Consider the following 14,706-nt stretch of genomic DNA (forward strand, 5'->3'; position numbering starts at 1 on the left):
TGGAGGGGCGGGTCTAGACCTCATACTTCAGTCTTCAGCCCTATAGTAATCGCCAAGGGTAACTCAGAATCTGGTCTTAGGATGTTGCCAATTCCCCAGGTTTGCGAAGGATTTGAACAGGCTGGTTTTGAAGCTTTACTGGTTTTGGTGTAAGCCCGAAAGTTCACAGGGCCACCAGATCTCAGCCGCACCGTAGCGTGCCCCCTGAGCTGAGTGCCAAGACTATACCAACTGAAGTGTGGTAATTCCTAAACAGGCAATTAATCCCTTGAAGATGTGTGCAAAAGCCTTTTCTTTTAATTTGTTCGGCTCCTTTTCCCCTACAGCAGAGCGAAACTCAAAGCACACAGCGTCATGTTCATCACTGTGATGCCATTCCCGCCGAATGTCTGCACCAGATCAAGCATCTCACAAAGTGGTATATGTTATCTACCAAGAAGCTCAAAGAATTAGAAAAATGTTCAGAAGCATGAAGCATAATCACCAATCAAGATCCGGGCAGTCAAGTCTCCATCCTTACAGTCTACTTTTCCTTACGCTCTTGGCGATACCATCAAGCCTTACATCGGCACAAAAGACAACAGCCGGACCAGCTGCCACCGTCTCGCTTTACAAACAAACCGACTACTCGACCGCGCGCTCATGCGCCGTCGGCTGTCTCGTCTACAACGGCATCTACAACTGCGGCGTGAATGCAGGCTACCAGGACCTCGGCATCGGCCTTGGCTGCGGCTGCGGTCCCGCCAACGGCTGTTACTGCAACACCAAGGTCGCGTCCGAGGCGAGCTCGTACATAAGCTCTTGCGTCAGCTCCAGGTGCGCCGCCAACGTCGCCGATTGGAAATCCGAAGCCGGGAGCATGATGGACATGTACAGGGCATACTGCGCCACGGCTAATGTGGAGCCCACGCCCAACGCTGCTGCAAACGCGCCGAACCCAGCGGGCGTCACGGGCAAGGCCGCATCGTCGGGTACCCTGCAGACTGGCGCGAGTGGGGGAAGCAGGACCGGGGCTGGGCTTCCCGCCGAGACGAGCGATTCGGGAGCGGGGCAGCAGCAGGGTGGTGGCACTGGAGGAGATTCGGCGAGTAAGGGGGGTCTCAGCCAGTCAGACATCATCGCCCTGGCGGCCAGTCTGGGCGTCGGAGTGCCTAGCTTGATGATTGCGGCCGCAACCTTGTGGCTGCAGATGAAGAAGAAGAAAAGCAAAGCTCAGGCTGCAGCAGCGGCTGCAAAACCGCCTTCTGTGCAGGGCGGGACGTCTCCTTAGCGTGCGAGGGCTGCTTAGCTTGGGTTTGGTTTGGTTTGCTACATTTAAGTTGACAAGGTTCTTTAGGGGTTGACAGAACCGGCACACTGGATGAGGTGGGTAGCCGCAACTTATGCAAGTCTAAGCCGGGGAGTAGGGGGTTTTACCGTCTCATCGAAAGCAATTTTGGCTCGGAAGCAAAGAAACATGTTGCTTGATGACCTGCATATATCCCGAAAAGAAAGTCTTACCGGGCTTTTTTTTTTAACATAATTGGTTTCAGGTGTTTGGTAAAACTTGCCGCAAAAAGTTCAACATACCTAGTTGCACTCGGCGACACCGTTTGGTTGGACGTTTGTTCATTGTCGAAACAATCGAGCCGCGGAAACACGCTATGGTGTTTTGGTACAAGTTATCTGTGAGACCTCAATATGAGAATCTTGGGCCAGTTGAAGTAGATATGCCTTACTGGCCAAGATGAAGCAGAAGGTCGGGCTATGTTACACTATTTCGTCGGTCGGCACTTGACCAAACCTTACACAGCCTGAGATGTGTCGTGCTCTTCCATTCATTGAAGAATAAGCCAAGAAATTTCCTGTCGCAGCTTGTCATGATTGATGTTTCCCTTGTGTCCCGAGAGAACGGACCTACCTTACGTACCTAGGTACCTAGGTAAGTACCTTACCTACCCACCACCCACCATGTTTACTCTTCCATCCATGCCCTTCCCCAATCTGTACCTCGTCTGATGTCCACGTATTTCGTATCGACCACGCGGATGATCGCCCAAATTTACCAAGGTAAGGACCTAACTAATTCATGCGTAGAAATATATCGGTTTCAGATTTACCCTCAAGTTTGAACCCGATGGCCATTTACGAAAGCTACAGGCTAAGTTCCAACAACCTGCGAAAATAGAACAGTATGGATTTGCTGCCGCTTCGTATTGATTCTGGGTCAAGAAAAACCTCCAAACTGTGGAAACCTACGAAAACCTTCCTATCTAGGTAACCTTCGTCGAGACTCGAATAGGTCTGTTTGCATATGTCACTGAAAGCTAGCACCGGACAGTCAAGCACGTTTTTGGATATTTCCGTGTCATTCTCTTGACACGTTTGTTAATGAATATCTGGACTTCCCACAGAGTGTTTTAAGGAGGGGAAAAAAAAAAGTGGTAGGCACCAGCAGTACAATAGTTCAGCCTTTCAAAACCCGCACTACCCCGGGTTTTTGCAGATCTTTTGAGGGCTTAGATCTGACAATCTGGACTGTTTCGCTATCGCAGACAATTCTGACGCAAGGCAATCTTGCATCAGATGGATGGCACCTGGGGATTGTCATGGCCTACCCGAGTCGCGGTCGCACTCGGTGCGAGAGCGTCCAAGTTATTAAATTGGGAGATGAACATCTCTTTATCTGAAGTATTATTTTTTTCCAACCATCATTCCTTGGATCTTCTTTCATCAGATATCTTGGTCTTGGCTAACAATTGTGACACGATCCACCCCCAGAGATCAACTGCTCCAGCCGATGTCATTTCGGACCATCTTCCTTGCCAGACCAATTCATGCTTGCACTACAACCTTGTCTCGCCCAATCACACTGTAACCATCGACAAACACACATCACCATTTACGATGGAGTTTCCATTCAGGTTCAGCGCCGCGATCTTGGGCGCTGGACCGGCCGGTTTTGCCCTGGCGGCAGACCTTCAAAACCACGGGACGGAAACCTTGGTGTATTCACATCCCGAACACCAGCAACACGCCAGAAAGGTGCAAGCTCGTGGATGCCTGGCCGTCGATGGTGTCTTTCGCTGCGTCCAGAATGTTCACATCACCACCAACATGGCCGAGGCCGTCCAGTTTTCTCGGATTCTAGTCCTCGCCGTCCCCTCGAGCGCCCAGGAGAGCATCCTACAGCTCCTCAGCCCCTTTGACCTCAGCCAGCATACGATAATTGCCGTTCCCGGTAACCTTTTCTCGCTGGTTAATGGACTCCGGGTGGCCAACGTACTCGAGACGAACCTCTCACCTTACTCGTGCCGGATGGATGACCAGGGCCAGCTGTTGTTATTTGGCAAAAAGAAGCGCGTCTTCATTGCCGCGCTCCACAGAGATCGCGTACGGTATGACGAGGTCCAGGCCGTGTTCCCACGAGTGGACCTGAGGTGGTGCACAATAATTGAAGCCTGTCTGTGCAACATAAACGGCACTTTTCACCCTCCGCTCGTGCTCCTCAACGCCGGTCGAATAGAAGACACGGCAGGGGACTTTTTATCATACCGGGACGGGCTTACCCGGTCAGTCGCCAACGCGATGGAGGCCATCGATTTGGTGCGCAGCAAAATCGGCGCCGCGTTTGGCCTACGCATAGGCTCTTCTCTCCAAATCTCAAACGAATGTTACGACCAGCACTTTGAGGACCTCGTCGACCTCGGCAGGCATTCACCCCCACATAATAAACTCCGGGCGCCGCCGACGATCCGGAATCGCAACATATCGGAGGACGTGGCCGATTTGTTAGTGGCTTGGCACTGCTTAGCCCAAAAGCTGGGCATTGACGCATCGCCCATCACGGCTGTTATTGTCATGGCGCAGATGGTCATGGGCGAGGACTACATGCGGAAGGGGAGGAATCTGGCCAAGTTGAAGCTCGAGCACGTCTCGAGAGATGAGCTGGTTCGGCTGTTTACGGCCCTGCCGGTGCGGGTCCCTGTGGTAATGTCATCATTGGAAGAAGTAAAAGCTAGTTTATAATCTATTCGAAGTTGGATTTATTACATCCTTTTTTTCTTTCTTCGGAAAGATTGGGCCGTCACTGTAGAGATGGTTCGAGATTTGGTTGTAGACGGGACGCACACGGTGAGGCAGAGGGAGTAACCGAGACGTAGGATGTAGGATAACCGGCTATCCTTAATGCAGTAACAAAACAGGATGCAATGCCGTCGGGATCCGGACATGAGCACAGGCTTTGACAACGCTCGAGCGACTCTGCAGCCGAATGCGCTGGCATCACATCGTCTGATGAACAGAGGGAGGGTCTGTCATACTGATCGTACCAGTTGATTTGAAGACTTTCAAACTGCGGAACTTCCCTCTCTCGGCTTGCAGCTGCCCATATGTCATTTTATTATGTCGTGGGTACACGTCAGGTGTCATTTATGGATATATTAATGTAGCAATAGCTCGTGGGACTTTGATAACTATGTTCGCAGCTATGGTACCCCCTTCCAGGAAGAGAAGACCACGTACGAGGTAAATATTGTCCAGCCAACATACTCTGCGACCATCATCAGTGGCCGTAAATGTTTGATCTCAAAACCAACTTACGGAGCATAAAATCCAGCTACTATCTTCTGATATTAGCTGTTGATCATAATCTACGGCAGAGTGGCTTTTTTTTCTAACTTTGTTTGTATCATCCTGTTTCTATCTCCACAGTGTTTATGTATCAAACCACATTCCTAACTGCTTACGCAGGCAGTTACAATTGCACTTGAGTACATGTTTGGTTTCCGCATCCATTTTTGCAAGTCCAAATAGATCTTTCCATACACCTTCTGTCGTGACCATTCGAGTTATGCAGGTAATATACCTCGTCAAATATACCCCGTCCAGATGCAAGCTGATGGGCAAATATAACTACTAGTTAAAAGAAGTGATTGATTGACAACGGCATCCTAAATTTGAGTAGATATACAGTTCCGCCCATGTAGTACACAAATTGAAGATGATGCTTAACCAAAGGCGCCAGAATTACCTGTTATGGTAGGCGAATCTCTTTCAAGGAGATGGGATTGCTTTGGAGAAGATTGGATGAATCGATAAAGTTTGTGACGTCTGCATGAGATTTGAACCTACTTCTTCTCTGCAGCAGCCACACACAAAACTATTGACTAGAGGCACCTAGATACTTTGTTCGTACGTGACATAGCAGAGACGAATCAAGTCATCCCACATGTCAGAAAATCATAAAGATCCGACCACGTGCTAGTCAGAACCGCGCGGGCCCAAACTCTAGAATTGTTGCAGGTTTCGTCCCCATTTTGCCTGCCATTTCTTTCGTTGAGTAGTAGCTGCTGTTTATGGCACGCTAAGGCGTGAATCACATCTGATACTCAAGGCGGGGGGCCTGCTACTGCCAAAAAGACACTGTGTCTAAGCGGGGATGTTGGGCTGCTTGCAGAGAAGTCTTCAACAAATATGTCCCTACCATCGATCGCCAAAAACCAATCAAAAATCTACCAAGAAGATATTTCTCTCGATATGGGCAAATCGAAAGGTATCACCGCCGTCGCTGCTGAGGTCTCGGTGGTAGAAGTGTGGTGGGAGCCCAGCGAAGATGAAGATCCACACAACCCTCAGAATTGGCCAGATTGGTCCAAGTGGCTCAACGTTGTCACCATCTCATCCATCAGCTTCATAGTGTAAGTCAGAAGTCGTGCTAAGTCTTGATGTGTCAAAGAGACTAATACAAATGTCAAACCAAAAAGGCCTTTCATATCATCCATGGTCGCTCCAGCTGTTCCCTTGATCATGACAGACTTGAACACAAAATCCGAGACCTTTGCAACTTTCATAGTCTCCATATTCGTCCTAGGGTTCGCCAGCGGGCCGCTCATCCTGGCACCCCTGAGTGAGCTCTACGGTCGTGTGCTCATTTATAATGTCACCAACATCCTGCTCACAACCTTTACGGCCGGCTGCGGTTTCACTCAGACGACTGGCCAGCTGCTCGCCATGCGGTTCCTGTCTGGCTTCTTTGGAGTTTCAACCGTGGCTATCGGGTCTGGAAGCATAGCGGACCTTATGCCGAAGCACAAGCGCGGGAAGGCCGCATCGGTGTGGTCGGCCGCCACGGTTCTGGGACCGACCATCGGGCCGATAATTGGAGGGAAGGTCACCGAGGTTGCCGGCTGGCGGTGGCTATTCTGGTCCATCTCCATGGTTGTATGTACTCTCGTCTCTTCCTACAGCGCCCTCTGGTAAGACGCAATACCCTGACAACAAACAAATTAGACTGGCCTGATGACAATCGCATCCTTCGTCATCCTCTGTGAGACTTACCCAGCTGTCCTCCTCGCCCGGAAAGCAGCAAAGCTCCGCAAGCAAACCAACAACCCAAATTACCGCTCCCGCCTTGCATCAACCGTTTCCCCCGCTCATCTTTTCGTCAAAAGCATTGTCCGACCCACCCGCCTACTCCTTCTTTGTCCCATGGTCACCATCCTCTGCACCTACGTCGCCATCATCTACGGCACGCTGTACCTACTCTGGTCGACTTACTCCTTTGTCTTCGGCGAGGTGTACGGCTTCTCCCCTCTAGCCACAGGCCTCGTTTTCCTACCAGGTGGACTCGCCACGCTCCTGGGCCCGCCGTACGTGGCCTACTTTAGCGACCGCACCATCAAGCGGCGGACCAAAGCAGGGTACGACGTGACGCCCGAGGACAGGCTGCCGCCCGTAATCTCCCTACCCGGCGCGTTGCTTTTCCCCACAGGACTGCTCATCTACGGCTGGGGAGTTGAATACGGCGCGCACTGGGCCGTGCCGATGCTCGGGACGGCCGTGTCGGGCTTTGCGAGCATCCCCATCTTCGTCGGCGTCCAAACGTACCTCATCGACGCGTTTGAGGAGTACGCCGCCAGCGCGGTGGCGGCCAACGCCGTGCTGAGGGGTCTTGTAGGTGCGTTGCTGCCGCTGAGTGGGTTGGCGCTGTATCGGTCGCTGGGTTGGGGCTGGGGGAATACCCTGCTTGCATTTTTAGCCGTCTTGTTCGGGCCGGTTCCGATGTTGTTTGGGGGTAAATACGGCGCCATGATTCGGGAGTGGTCGAGAAAGGATATGGAACTATGAGCTGCGGTAAGCTTTGTACCTGAAACAATGACATAGACAGGAAACATAACATAGACAGAAACATAACATAGACATTAATGTTTATTCTCGTACATGCCATTGGTGCTTTCATGTGCTTTCCAGCACATGCTGCGCTCTGTCAACTGAGGATCCCGCCCTCGGGTTTCTTCAAACATACCCCAAACAAAATACGTTTTCAGACAATTTTAATAACTAGCACTCACATTTATCACAGACAGTCAGCGCACGCACTAAATACTCAAAAGCCGAAAAAAGGGGTAGGTTTGGGTAAATAAAGTAGGTAAAATTCGAAAGGTAATATCTTATTATACAAATAGGTAGGTAGGTAGTTAGAGTCCTCCAAATAAACGATTTTATTTATCATGCGTACAAAATATTATTGCGGCATTGCCTAGATACTATCAAAGTAGGAACTAAGGGGGTAGCCAATACAGCTTAAGACTTTTTGTTTTGAATCAATTCGTGGGATGTGCAGCTAGTTATGGACTAACACTTGACTATAATATACAAGTTAAGAGGCTCAGGTAAACTTCAATGCATAAGTTTGGGGTTTGTGGAGCTAACAGGAATCGGATTTTAAGATTACTGAAGCTGTCAAAGCTGAGTGTGGTTCATTTGGGAGCTAGATGTGTCGACTTGTCCAGGTGACCAGGTCTTGATGTTTCAAATGGAGAAGAGAAAAGGAACAGAAGCATTTGCAAAAAATGCCTTGCTATCTGGAATAATCTGCGACTATCAGTTTATACTCCTACGTACAGCCATACTACTTCCTCCCACAGCCACGAAAATCATTGTTGTCGTCTTCCTCATTCGATCACTGAGTGAAGAAGTCTTTATGCACGACATGGTGTAGTTTGTCATGAGAACCAAGCATTGGGGATGGAGGGCCTTGTCAACACTACTTGGAATTGAAATGTCCTGACCAAGTCTATTTGAGCGGTGGGTTCCAACACATTGCATAGCAGCTGACTACAAGCAATTTGTTATTACCCAGCAGAACCACTCTCAATTTGGTTGAAACTAGCGCAATCAAGCGCAAGAAAAGCAAGTCTTGCGACTGGCAGCTTGGTTTACTACTGACCTGTGCTTGTCTGCTCTTATAGCAGCCCGGGAAACAAGCTGGTATGATTTTTAATGTAGGGATGAAGTAACAAATGTGCCTCTCGAGGTGCACAGCTATTTTAGCCGCCGAGGCATCCAAAAGCACATTTTAGTTGTTCCATACATGAGATTCCAGTAATTCTCAACGGCATACAAACCAAAATCGTATGCTAATTCTAGGTTCATAGCTTTACATCATGGGCTCAAAATGGTTGCAGGACGTCCCTCGTTGCCCTGTTGACGAAGAGAGCGCCCGATAGGCATTCAAGGCGAGCGGGAACATTAAGCAGACCAGAAGTTTTATTCCGTTTTGATCTAGACATCATTTGTTGCAATCGTTCATGTTTTGGAAGACCCACGCCAGCACTGCAGCAGCAAGGCCCACCAACAATTCCTTGCTTTTCATTTTCTTTTACCATTTACTGCACATTCCTGATGTTCTGGGCCGGCTTGACTGGCATGTCGAGCCGTGGGAAGACGGTACGTGTCCTAACTCGACTCAAAACCCAAGCTATTTTCGTTTGCTGTATATAACTGTTGTGCTGACAGATGCGCCTCATTTTCAACATGGTAGTATTAGTCAAGATGCTTGATCAAGAACCATTTTGTAGTCGAGTTTGCATGAGCAAATGACTGGGTGCATGTTGAAGACCCAAATTGAAAAAGACAAGGCAGTATACCGGCACTTGATCTGGTAGGTTATATGCAAACATTGAATCCATAAAGTCAGTGGCAAAAAGTAACCATATCACGGAAACTAGTCAATTTAACCTACTGAAGCAGACTCTACTTTGAGGAGAGGGGAAAAAAAGTTGTTGAATTTGACGTGACGCGGATAAAAGGTATTTCCCTTATTGGTCATTGGTCAGGGGTCGGGGCGAGGGTCTGGCGATCACGGTGTCTAAATGCCACAGCCATAAACCAAAGCTATTTTGATCATAATGCTTCCAAACCCAGGCAAAATCATTTTCCAAGTAAGCCCACTCCCATTGACCGCCGCTAGCGTCGAATGTTTGCGCGCTGGGCTTCGGCTTATTTGATATTAACTCAGTTGACTCCCGTCCCTCAGAGCCCAGCCAAACCCATCCTTCAAATAGACCCAGTCCCAATAAACACTGCTGTTTTAAGTTTGGTTGTCATAAATGTAGCTGGCTTTATTGTGGTTCACTTGATTTTTAGCTTACTCCATCTACTCCTTTCCAACATACACGATCTTTCCGTTCTTGTCCCTCCAAACCCAGTCCACACCATCGGTGATATAAGCGACGTCCCACGAACCACCTTCTTCATAAACTCGGCCGCCATGGCTTTTGCTGTCATCACTTTGGCTGTGTTGATGGTGGCTGTGTTGATAGTAGCTGGGGTAATAGTAGCTGTGTTGATGGTGGCTGTGTTGATGGTGGCTGGGGTAATAGTAGCTGTGTTGATGGTGGCTGTGTTGATAGTAGCTGGGTTCATCGCCATCTCTGGCAGCTCGTGCAAAATGCTCATAAGTATCGGCGTGGTTTAAATTCTGCTCGCTCGTAAGTCTGTACCTCCCGATGGGGTTGCCAACAGTTAATCAAGTTTCGAAAACTATACGATTTTAAAATAGGGCATCTGGCTTAGTTTTAATTGATACTCACCCCAGTGAGGCCCTAAGGCCATAAGTTCCATAGTCCTCAGTTCCTTTTACTATATTTCATCCAGATTAATAATTGACTTTGGCTTCAATGATGCGTTTCAATAGTAATTTTAGCTGATGGAGGTTGCAAATGTTCACTTACTGCTGTCCAAATGCGAAAACTCGTGGATTAAGATTAGATCCTGGTAAACTGAAGCCTTATTCGTCCCCGTCGTGTGTTGCTCAAAAAAAAGAGGGCATGCATATACTGTATTTTCCTCTGTCCTGGCGAAGGCATAAAAGCCAGGTGGGCCCCTCTTATAACAAGATAAACCCGTTTTAACGTCACTATTGTCGCAGTCTATGTAATAGCTATAAGCCCCCTCGGGATTGCATGCGTCATAGATGGAAAGAAAAACTTTTTTAACTGCTCTTTTGTCGGCAGGGTCGCTGGTTTTGAAATATTTTTGAAAGAGATTGGAGTCGTTTTCGACAGCGCGAGATGCAGCTAGCGCTGCTTTTTGACACCTGTAGAACTATCAGCTCCATAAATAACAAATATTTCAATACTGAAGGATCGGTCTCTTTTACCCTTTTTGAGCTTCTAGTATTTCTCGCTTCTGCCAATCGGCACACTCGCTTTTAATGTAGGCACGTTTGGCTATGAAAGAACGCGGAGTTGCAACAGACTTAACTTTGTCAATGAGAGTTATATTCTTGGTATACAACGCAGGTACATACCATTTTCATATTGTCAAAGCTTTGTAAACTGGTGGTTAAAGATTTGAGATTAGGTTCGATTGGATTTGAAATTCTTCCATAATGCATGGGGGATGCGCCCGGTATACCGCTCGCAAGAGATAACTATTGCATGCTTTCGTGCAGTATTGTAACATTCTTGCTATCAGTGTCGTTGCCCCCAGGCTTTTGAAGGCGATAAAATTTAAGAGCACCTCCTCATGGTTGTTTTATTTACTCTGATCAAACAACTGTCTTTGCATTAGCTGCCCCAACTCTCGGTTTTTCCAACCACGACGCACTGCCACTGCGAGCGACTTTTCAACATATGCAACTAAACGCGAGGGAGTCTGAAGCACTCCGCAACGACAAGGGCACGGGAAGGCAAAAGAAGAATGGAATCATAAAATGGATTGATGAAATAGAACCTTTAATCATCTTCCAGACGTGTAGGCAGGTAGCCGTGCAGCGACCGTGCAGCGACCGTGCTGGATGGTCATCCAGAAACCATATGGTGGAATTCTTGAACGAAATATTGGACGTGCCCAGCTTGAAAGCGAACTGACAAAAACACCAGCACCATGATGTCAGTGTCGATAAGGCAAGTCGCCTTGCAGAAGTAGGTATTGGCTAAAAACGAGTTAGAAACAGCAATCAAATAGTGATTAAATATATTAATCTGCATGGGAGCGACCCCTAAACAGACAAACCTGCGATTAAGCGAGGGGAAATAAGGCCTGGACAACGCGAATGAAAGTGGGATAGTTTATAGACGTCAAAGACTCAGAAGCGGACATTCGTCGGCAATAACGGCAAAGAGACTTGGGTAAACGAATCCAGGTTATAATAAACTCAAAGAATAGGGGAAAATAGCAGTTTAAGTTATCATGTTTCAGATCAGCTGAAGCTCAAAGCACCACGAATCAGGATTTTGATTGAGATAAAGCTCTGCAACCCCGGCTAGAATAGCCTTTCTAGTGATGGCAAAGATGGCATACATCAGCGGTATACCTAATACAGTCCAACCGGTCCGGCCGAGGCTATCTACCGTAAACTCAAAATATAGATGGGATGACACGGCTAGTTTTAAGTTTCAGAAACGGATTTAAGAAAATCCCAACTTCCAAGCGCAGATTTAGGGCGTAAAAAACCCTAAAAGTTGGTCAGTCTTAGACTCCGCGGTAAGACGAATGTATTAGCCGACCGGCAGTGTTGTTCGTCCAAAGTGAGTAACCGGTTATAAAAGCAATACAGCCTGCCCGAACCTGCAGACCTACATTCGTCAGCCTCTGCCGCCATTGCATGCATGCAACAAGGAAAGAAAATGACAGCAGACACGTTTGAACTGGCCAAGGGCTACACGGTCAACAATGCCACCCAACACAGCACAGGCTTGTTCCTCCTCGACCGCCTCAACGTCAAACCTGGCATGCACGTCCTGGACATCGGCTGCGGGCCAGGGAACCTGACGGCACACATCGCCGAGCTGGTTGGGCCAACTGGAAAAGTAGTCGGCATTGACCCTAGCAAGGAGCGCCTCGCCTTGGCTCAGGACCTGGCCACCAACAGATCCAACCTGACATTCGAAGTCGGCCAAGCCGAGGACCTGTCACGGTTTGCCGACGGCAGCTTCGATGTAGTCTACGTCAACGCCACCTTCCATTGGATCGGGGACCAGGCTCGGGCGGTGCGCGAGTTCCACCGAGTCTTGAAGCCGGGCGGCGGCCAGCTGGGCATCTCGGGCGGGTGTGGGGACTTTGTGGCGGATCATGAGAAAGTGAAGGCCACAGTCATGGCACAGGAACCGTTTTGTCAATATCCCGACAAGGATGGGATCTGGCCGAAGTTTGTAAAACGGGCAGAGATGCAGCAACTTCTTGATCTTGCTGGGTTTGTCGACTACAGCATGGTCATCAACAAATTAGTGAAGCAAGTCAAGGACGGATATGCCATGCTAGAGTGGCTGGACACGAGCTCGTCGGGCAAGACGTACGGCGCGGTCCCGCCCGAGTTGAAGCCTCAGGCAAGGGAGGCAATGAAGCGAGAATGGGATAAGCTTACCACGGAGGATGGTATTAAGATGGACATGGAGTTGCTTGTTACGGTGGCAACCAAAAGCTAAAGCACTGAGATCATTGAGTGAGTGATATTTGGCAAAACGGAGTGTACATATGAGACTTGCTAAAGTGCTAAAAGTAGGAGCCACGTATCAAGTAGTCTAGTCGAGTAGAGAGCAGTCATCCCCGGGAGCACCCCGGATACAAACAGCCGGAGACGTTTAACTACTTACCTACCTATTTTCCAACTTGTTTGTCCACCAATGGGATTCGGCTGTCTCGGCGAGCTTGCGTTGGTGGTCTACTGGATATTCGAGTTCTTGGTTTACTCGACACCTTGAAGGACTTTAATGCCATTATGACGAACTTCTGATGAAGTCGCAGTGTATTAGGCTCTCAACACTGAAACAGGTGCCTACCAGCAAGAATGCCGCCGTCAGCCTCTGACTCGGGAGGTACACACCGCAACATCTGACAATCTGAGGGGAACAAGAAGAGGCTTGGGTTTGACTAACTCTCACTGACGCTGAATCCAGGGTTCTCAAAAGTAACTACTACCTACCAAAATAATTTATATCAATGCCGGTTTACAGTTCCAATGAATTAAGAAAGCGATGGCGGGATTGGCCCCTCCATGTGAGCCATTCTAAGTAATCTGAATGGTTGGCAAAATTATTTGCTCAGCCGGTTCAAGCCGGCCAGTGAATATGCACCTAACTACTGAGGTTTAGGCATGGTAGAGAAGGCATGTACTGAACTCTTTGGAATAGCAAAGTCAACTGTTGTCGTCTAGGGATCCTTACATTCCCCAGTTTTTGTTACGATTAGCTTTGATCCAAGAATTTAACTCCACAAGGTGGATCGCGTTAAAATATTAAGCGACCGGATCTATTTCCGAGATATGACTCCATCGTTATCTATGAACACTATCTCTGTGGGCGGTGGGCCATGCCTTTTTTTTTCTCTCTCTTTTTTACTCTTTTCCTCCTATCCCGGTGTCTTACTGCTGCTTTATCGACGAATACCCACTTCATCTAATATCATACTGTCTCCTCTGCTGTAGTACTAGAAATCCTGATATAGTAGAACCTACCAAAATGGCATCCAAACCAGGCGACTTTGACGCTGTCCGTAAGGATATCGTGTCTCTGCTGGATCAACCAGAGTACGACGACGGAAGCGCCGGTCCCGTTCTCGTCCGCCTTGCCTGGTAAGTCGCATCATTTGCATCCTATTCTCCACTTAGATCTTCCAGAAACTAAAGTATACAAAATTAAACCCCACAAAAGGCACTCCGCCGGAACATATGACAAGTCGACAGACACTGGCGGCTCCAACGGCGCTGGAATGCGCTATGAGGCTGAGGGCGGCGACCCAGCCAATGCAGGACTGCAAAACGCCCGGAAGTTCCTGGAGCCCGTCAAGGCGCGGCACCCGTGGATCACGTACGCGGACCTGTGGACCCTGGCCGGCGTCGTGGCCGTGCGGGCCATGGGCGGACCCGAGATCCCCTGGCGGCCCGGCCGGACCGATTTTGCCGACGACAGCAGGGTGCCGCCGCGGGGCAGGCTTCCGGACGCCACTCAAGGCGCCGCGCACATCCGCGACATCTTCTACCGCATGGGCTTCGACGACCGTGAGATCGTAGCGCTGTCCGGCGCGCACTCGCTCGGCCGCTGCCACCCGGCCAACTCGGGCTTTGAGGGTAAATGGGTCAACAACCCGACCAGGTTCTCGAACCAGTACTTTCGCCTGCTGCTGAGCGAGGACTGGAGGGAGAAGATTGTGGCCGAGACGGGCCTGAAGCAGTTTGTGGCTGTCGATGAGGTCACGGGCGACGAGCTGATGATGTTGCCGACGGACCTCTCCCTCACGTCCGATCCAGTGTTTGCCAAGTGGGTCAAGGTGTATCGGGATGACCAAGAGCTTTTCTTTGCGGATTTTGCCAAGGTCTTTGACAAGTTGATGGAATTGGGAATCAAGAGGGATGCAGAGGGAAAGGTTATCAACAAGGAAAATGTTGAAGGGGGCTATGTCAGTGCTCCCAAGAAGGAAGACAAAATTGCATCCAAGCTATGA

The 14,706-nt window shown here is 49.1% G+C and overlaps 5 protein-coding genes across 5 annotated transcripts; all 5 read left to right on the forward strand.

Annotated features, from left to right (window-relative positions):
• Positions 1-457: 457 nt before the first annotated feature.
• PgNI_11313 (uncharacterized protein) lies at positions 458-1,270 on the forward strand (the record flags this gene model as incomplete). The annotated part of the gene is made up of 1 exon (XM_031131283.1): positions 458-1,270. The coding sequence occupies one exon, from the start codon at positions 458-460 to the stop codon at positions 1,268-1,270; it is 813 nt and encodes a 270-aa protein (XP_030976752.1).
• A 1,616-nt stretch (positions 1,271-2,886) lies between these two features.
• Positions 2,887-4,008, forward strand: PgNI_11314 (uncharacterized protein; the record flags this gene model as incomplete). The annotated part of the gene is made up of 1 exon (XM_031131284.1): positions 2,887-4,008. The coding sequence occupies one exon, from the start codon at positions 2,887-2,889 to the stop codon at positions 4,006-4,008; it is 1,122 nt and encodes a 373-aa protein (XP_030976748.1).
• A 1,509-nt stretch (positions 4,009-5,517) lies between these two features.
• Positions 5,518-7,107, forward strand: PgNI_11315 (uncharacterized protein; the record flags this gene model as incomplete). The annotated part of the gene is made up of 3 exons (XM_031131285.1): positions 5,518-5,678; positions 5,745-6,201; positions 6,271-7,107. The coding sequence occupies 3 exons, from the start codon at positions 5,518-5,520 to the stop codon at positions 7,105-7,107; spliced, it is 1,455 nt and encodes a 484-aa protein (XP_030976747.1).
• Positions 7,108-11,894: 4,787 nt separating this feature from the next.
• PgNI_11316 (uncharacterized protein) lies at positions 11,895-12,692 on the forward strand (the record flags this gene model as incomplete). The annotated part of the gene is made up of 1 exon (XM_031131286.1): positions 11,895-12,692. The coding sequence occupies one exon, from the start codon at positions 11,895-11,897 to the stop codon at positions 12,690-12,692; it is 798 nt and encodes a 265-aa protein (XP_030976986.1).
• A 999-nt stretch (positions 12,693-13,691) lies between these two features.
• PgNI_11317 (uncharacterized protein) lies at positions 13,692-14,706 on the forward strand (the record flags this gene model as incomplete). Its single annotated transcript, XM_031131287.1, has 2 exons — positions 13,692-13,837; positions 13,917-14,706. Coding segments are annotated over 2 exons (936 nt in total), but the record flags the coding sequence as incomplete, so codon positions are not given.

This window comes from Pyricularia grisea, chromosome VI (genome assembly GCF_004355905.1).
Source record: "Pyricularia grisea strain NI907 chromosome VI, whole genome shotgun sequence".
Classification (NCBI taxonomy): Eukaryota; Fungi; Ascomycota; class Sordariomycetes; order Magnaporthales; family Pyriculariaceae; genus Pyricularia; species Pyricularia grisea.